Consider the following 6,162-nt stretch of genomic DNA (forward strand, 5'->3'; position numbering starts at 1 on the left):
CTCCGCTCCCCCCCCCCCCCGCCGTTCATGGCGTCGCGATACTCCTCAAGCTCGCCACCCCCGACAAACCGCCAATCGCCTCCCTCACTGTGCCCATCCAATTCAGCAAGGGGACAGCAGCCGCACCTCATTGTACACCTCCAGGTAGGAGCACACCACGCTGAAATCCTCAGCGCTGCGGCCGGGGGCGAGGGCCTCCCGCTGCTGGAAGATCTCCGCTAGGGATCTCACCATCAGCCCGGGATCGGAGGGGGTGCCTTGGCGGCCAGGCGCAGCAGCGGCAATAGTGGGAATTTGAAGGGACGCGGGCAGGTGGTGGACGGGCTTTGTCCTTGGGGGGGGGGGGTGTGTGGAACCGGCTGGTGGGTGCGCAGATGGTACCCCACACATCCAGCGGAGTCACGGCACGCCGCACCCCGCTAATCAGTCCGCGGGGCTCTTGCGGCCCGCCCCGCTCACCGACCATGGTGTGGGTCTTGCCCGACCCCGTGGCGCCGTACGCGAACACGGTGCCGTTGAGGCCCTGCACCACGCCCAGCGCCAGTTCCCTGATCGTGCCCTCGTACACATCCCTGCAGCGCAAGCACGCAACCGCATCGCGCGCGGCGCGACGGGCGGGCGGGGGCGGCCGGGCCGGGGCGGGGGGCGCGGCTCAGCCTCGGCGGCGGGCCGCCGTCCGTCCGTTGCGGCGCGCACAGGAGACGTGCACTGTGCAGGGGACCGGCCTCGCCCCTGCAGCGCAGCCTGCGCGCTGCGCTCTGCATTCCGACACGTGAGGCCCGTGGCCCTCGCCTCTCATGGGCGGCGCCGCGGACGCGGCGCGCCGCTTCGCCCCCACGTGTGCTCATGCGCGTTGTGCGCGCCTGTTGGTGGCCGAGTTGTCAAAGGCGCTGTCGAAGGTGTAGCGCTTCTCCTTGGTTCGGTTCTGGACCTGGTCAAGATAGTCCTGCAGGCAGGATCGCACCCGATTGGTGCAGGTAGGTGGGGGGAGATGCAGGGTGGGCACATGCAAGGTGGGCCGTCAAAATCTTGATAGTGCATGCATATGGAGGAGGAGAGGGGGGCATACAAGAGGAGCCGTTGAAACTGTCATGAACAGGAGGGTATGGAATGCTGCGGCTGACGGAGCAGGCCGCGATGGACGTGAGAAGAGCGCGCGCAGCGCGGCGCGCGTGGCGCGATCGGGCTGAGCCTGGTCGACTCTCGCGCCTGCCGCGATGTGGTGCCGTCGGTTGCGGCTTGCCAATACCACTGCCCTCCTTTCACACCAGGGGTCTTATTCCAAGCGTGGGCGCCACGTCATCACCACCCCTGCCCCCAGACGCTCGGATTCTACAGCCCTGACAAAACCACACACCTTGGTCTCATCTGGGTCCAGCACCACCACTATCTTCTTGTCAATGACTCGCACAATGTCCTTCTTCGGACTCCCCTCAGCCTTGAGCAGCGGCCGCACGCGCACCGCAACAGACAGCGTCGCCTGCTGCTTACTGGCCACAGGCACCTGCGCCCATCGACACGGTCGGCGCGGTGGGTGTGTGATATGAAGTGTAAATGGCGAGCGTGCGGCACGCATTGATTTTGCAATCCCTTCAGTTGAATGCAAGGGCACTGGATGCTATCCGCCCTGCTCTTGCTGGGTGCTCGCCGGCAGTCGTTAATTGCATCGCAGGCTGAATCCAGCAGGTCACGCTGGACTCCATGACTCCATGCTTGCCCCTTGACGCCGTGCTGCCTGGCAATATGCCGCTTCTGTCAACTGTATTGACGCCACCATCCTTGCTGTGTTTTCGTCACGACCGACACTGCGAACTCATACTGCGGCAGCGGCGCAGCAGCAGATGCTGCACCTGCTTGCAGACCTGCCATGCCGCGCCCGCAGGTCCTTTGCAGTGGCCAACTCACCCGGTTGACATTGACCACGCTTCCAACTCTTGGGGCATAGGGAGTCTGCGGGCTCGACGACATGCTCTACGCCCGAGAACGGGGATGACCAAAGCCCGATCGGGCCATAACCGAGGCCACTCGAGACGCCGAGCAGTGTATTAGCGCGATTTTTGTATATTTGACATGCGTGCGTGCCTGATGGGCAGTGATGGGTAATCTGTCCCTTGCTACGACAGGCCAATTGGCAACGTCGCTGGCTACATGCGCGAACAAGGATGAAATGCAAATTTATCACGCCTTGTGAAAGCTCGTAGCGGCTCTCAGTGCAGCTGCTGGCATGAACGGCCATCAGCGTCGTAACCCCCTGGGCAGTGCGCGAACTTGCGTGCGCATGCGACACCCCGCCCGACCGCCCAGACACAGCATCTTGGTTACACCTCATGCAGAGCGTGCCCATCACCGCCGCTTCTCCACTGACGCATTGCTACCGGCCGCCGCAAGCGCTCCGCCTTCGCCCTCCCCTGCAGGATCACCACCCTCGAGTGTGCCGCCGCCCGCCGCTGGCTGCGCCGCCCCCGCCTTTGCTGTCGCCGCCTTGAGCCGCGCTGCACGCGCCGCACTGGAGAGGTCCTTGCTGAGCAGCACTGAGCGCTCGTAGAACTGCGGCACCGCGCACGAGCCCCGCAGGGGGTGGAGACGGGTGAGAGTGTGACATCTTGGCGCATGCACCGCACATGCGCTCACAAAGGCTGCGCACTTCGGGCTGTGTGCAACCACGCCCCCACCGCCCCCACCTGCCGCGGCCGTCGCGCGCCCGGCGGCGTCCGGACGTGTACCCCACCTGCAACGCCGGGAACTCGCTCGCCAGCGCCCGCGCCTGCCGCCCGTTGAGCCGCGAGAAGCCAAACTTGTCGGTCATGACCCCGAGCGCGTCCGGCTCGTCGGCTGCCGCGACAGCCAGCAGCCGCCGCACGCGCGCCTTGGAGCCCAGGAACTGCTCGGCTGCGTGGAGCAGCGCGGTGCCGTGGCCCTGGGCGCGCAGCTCGAATTTGGTTGTGAAGAGATCCACTGCGGCAAGATCCTGTACAGTGGACGGTGGTGTGGTGGGCGATATGCCTGGGTGTGTTTGCGTGCGTGTGTGTGTATGTGTGTGTGCGTGCGTGTGTGTGTGTGTGTGTGCGCGCGCGCTCATGCACACGCTTGTGAATATGCATGCTTGCGGTCGTGCAAATATGTGCATTCTGTTGCAAAGAATTATAAGACTCGTGTCATTACCCATGAAGCTCACACACAGCATGGGCTGCACTGCCCAGAGGCGTGCCGGAAGTGCACATTGGAGGAGCAGCAGAGCTGCCCCACGCCCCTCGCCCGCCAGGCCAAACCCATGCCGGCTCAACGCCGCCCACCCCAAACCCCATCTGTATCACACCCCGCATTGCGGCGAGTGGGCGCCCGTGGCGTGGGGTGGACCGGGGTCAAGTTGACGCGCGCCCCCGCACGCACCGCTGCCTTCCGCAGCACTCAGCCCTCTTCGCAACCTCCAGTCCACTCCCCCAACCCCTTTCCCCAGGGTCGTGCCCGTGGCCAGCCCCCAACGCAGCGCCTCCCACGCCCACCGTGCCATACACGTCGAGCGTCGCAGCCGTGATGGGCTGCGTGCCGCTGGTGAGCAGCAGGGCGTAGCCCGTGCCGTCCAGCAGCTGGTCCGCAACGCCCGGGCCCTGCGGCGTTGGCGGCGCCGAGGGCGGACGCGCGTGAGACAGCCGGGTGGCCGCTGCTGCGCGGTTCCGAGCTCGTTGGTTGGGATCATAACCAGGCCCTGGCCTGCATGACACGCAGCTGCCTGCTGCGAGGCTGTTGCCAAGCCAGCGCACTTCCTGCGAGCACGTTCGTGCCGCCAGCACCGCTCGCCCGGCCCCAAAGTGAACTGTACATTGGCCTCTGCGCACTCACGTACTCAGGCGCCAGCACCTCCAAAAGCGCGTGAAGCTGCTGCTTTTTGGCACCAACGCCGTCGCGCCCGCCAAGCCCGCGCCGCAGCGGCACGAGCTGCCAAGCGCGCCCGCCCGGCAGCGCCGCCGCGCCCTTGCTGGCCTGCTGCTGCAGCGCCGCAGCTGCACGTTTGCAGCCCTCGTCATGGAACCAGCTACCGTCGCGGGATGCGCCGGTGGCGACGCCGCTGCGCTCGCAGCAGCGCTCGTGGAAGCAGCGGCGGCAGCCGTCGCAAACGAGGTAGTCGCCAGGATCGACGCCGCTGCGGCCGCCGCGCCTTTGCGCTCTTGAGAGCAGAGGCTTGCTGCAGGACGCGCAGTTGACACTGTGTCAACATGGGTGGAGCAGGATTGCGTAGGTGTGTGCATATGCTTGGGGGGGCGGGAGTGAGGGCATGTGGGGTGATGGGGCGCAGGGCACCGCATCAGGGGTGCTGGCAAACTCATGCCTATCTTTCCACCAACCTATGATACCGCTTCTCAACAGGTAGGCCGTGCACAAACTGTCTATGCTGTTTTTATTGTTAGCAAGCAACAAGTCACGGCGGGCGTGCCACGTGCAGGGGCGCAGCCCACCTCTGCAAAAACTGCAGGTCAACCTGAGACGCAGTGTCGTCACCCGACTCGCTGCTGCTGCCCTCGCCTCCTTCGCCGCTGATCCCAGCGGACTCCTCGCTGCTGTCCGCGGGCGCGGCTCGCGTGGCCGCTGCCAGGCTGGACAGCGGCGCCGCAGGGGCGCGGGTGCCCATGGAAAAGCTGGCAAACGGCGCACCGCGTTGCCGACCAGCGGGAAACGGCGCACCTGGCAGCAGCAACAGCGCGAATGCAGGATGCGCCACATGCGTTTGTTGGGCACATACGGAAGCATGTGCAAGTGGCAGCAACTGCCCTGCGATTATTCTGAGCTCACCAAATGCAAACCGCAGCGGCAGCCGCCGCTCGCCGCTGGTCACTGCACTGCCAGTGTTGAAGGCGAGTGCCGCTGGACCGTTGGTCACGAATCGGCACTGCCCTTGCTTTGAAGCGGTCATGCTGCGTTGGGCTTGCGTGCCCAGGGCCGAGTTTAACTGCGCTGGTGGGCCTGCGATCAGATCCAACCAGGATATATAGAACTGTACGTTTTCGAGTTGCCGTGATTGTATCCAACCGAGTATTTCAAATTACCGTCTGCGTTCCAGGTCGCACTGTAAAGCTCACGAGGCCCCAAGGCAGCGGTGTGTGCTGCGTCCAGGCCAGCTCACACAGTGTCATCCGGTCCGGGCTGTTTTCCTGTCATTTGGACAGACGCTGCGGTGCTGTGACTTGAGGGGGGGCAGTATACTGATGTCGAAGATGTCGGCACATTGCAAAAGTGAGTGTCGAACGTGTATGAGCCGCCGGTATGAGCTCATACATGGTCAGCAGGGCTGACGACAGCGAAAGCAGACAGCTCGCCCTGCTCAAGGATAGCAGCCTGTGCGCTGGGCCTCAAGGATAGTCGGAGGGATGATTGAGAGCAAGGCAAACCATAGAAACATCTGTGGAAGCTCAGAAGTCAGCCACATCCACACCTTGTGATGACCCAGCAGCTGCACAAACAACTTTCGCCATAGGAGCAGCGCCAGTAGTAGGAGCAGCCGCAGCCGCCGCCGCCGCCGCCGCAGCAGCAGCAGCAGCAGCAGCAGCAGCGGATGCAGGGGTGGTGGGGCCGTACGTAGTCGGGCGGGTGCGGCACATAATGCCCCCCTTGCAAGAGCAATGGTGGGGGCGCACAGGACACACCCAGGAGACAGGAGACATGCCTGGCCCTGGGCCTGGGGCCTCTCCAAGGCACAAGCGGGCCAGTTGTGGTCTGGTTTGTTACAATCATCTAGGGTTTTTCTTGCTTTGCTATGTTACAATCGTCTAGGCTAGCTAGACTCCTCCCGCCACTGTGACCTGTGGCTTTGCTTTGCTTTGCTTTGCTTTGCTTTGCTTTGCTTTGCTTTGCTTTGCTTTGCTTTGCTTTGCTTTGCTTTGCTTTGCTTTGCTTTGCTTTGCTTTGCTTTGCTTTGCTTTGCTTTGCTTTGCTTTGCTTTGCTTTGCTTTGCTTTGCTTTGCTTTGCTTTGCTTTGCTTTGTTACAATCGTCTAGGCTAGCTAGGCTCCTCCCGCCACTGTGACCAACCGGTGTGAAACAACAACAGGGCTTTAAACACAATAGGGCTTTAAACACAAGCTAGCCGCCCACTGGGCGGCTTGGCAAGGCAGGCAGCAACACACGTAACAACATACAAGCCAAGATAAAGCCGCAGATATACAAACAG

At 63.3% G+C, this 6,162-nt stretch overlaps 2 protein-coding genes across 2 annotated transcripts in view; both read right to left on the reverse strand.

Moving 5' to 3' along the window:
- The window catches only part of MNEG_8594 (hypothetical protein), a gene marked incomplete at both ends in the record, with an annotated part of 6,795 nt that extends 5,092 nt beyond the window's left edge, over window positions 1-1,703 (reverse strand). The window contains 4 exons of the mRNA XM_014042932.1: window positions 127-257; window positions 460-523; window positions 1,358-1,504; window positions 1,692-1,703. Coding sequence (XP_013898386.1) covers window positions 127-257; window positions 460-523; window positions 1,358-1,504; window positions 1,692-1,703 — 354 coding nt within the window. The remainder of the gene's footprint in view (window positions 1-126; window positions 258-459; window positions 524-1,357; window positions 1,505-1,691) is intronic.
- Window positions 1,704-2,343: 640 nt separating this feature from the next.
- MNEG_8595 (hypothetical protein) lies at window positions 2,344-4,627 on the reverse strand (the record flags this gene model as incomplete). The annotated part of the gene is made up of 5 exons (XM_014042933.1): window positions 2,344-2,547; window positions 2,729-2,968; window positions 3,504-3,608; window positions 3,841-4,204; window positions 4,455-4,627. 5 exons carry the CDS (start codon window positions 4,625-4,627, stop codon window positions 2,344-2,346), a joined length of 1,086 nt encoding a protein of 361 aa, XP_013898387.1.
- Window positions 4,628-6,162: the final 1,535 nt, after the last annotated feature.

This window comes from Monoraphidium neglectum, assembly GCF_000611645.1.
Source record: "Monoraphidium neglectum strain SAG 48.87 unplaced genomic scaffold scaffold01650, whole genome shotgun sequence".
Lineage (NCBI taxonomy): Eukaryota > Viridiplantae > Chlorophyta > Chlorophyceae > Sphaeropleales > Selenastraceae > Monoraphidium > Monoraphidium neglectum.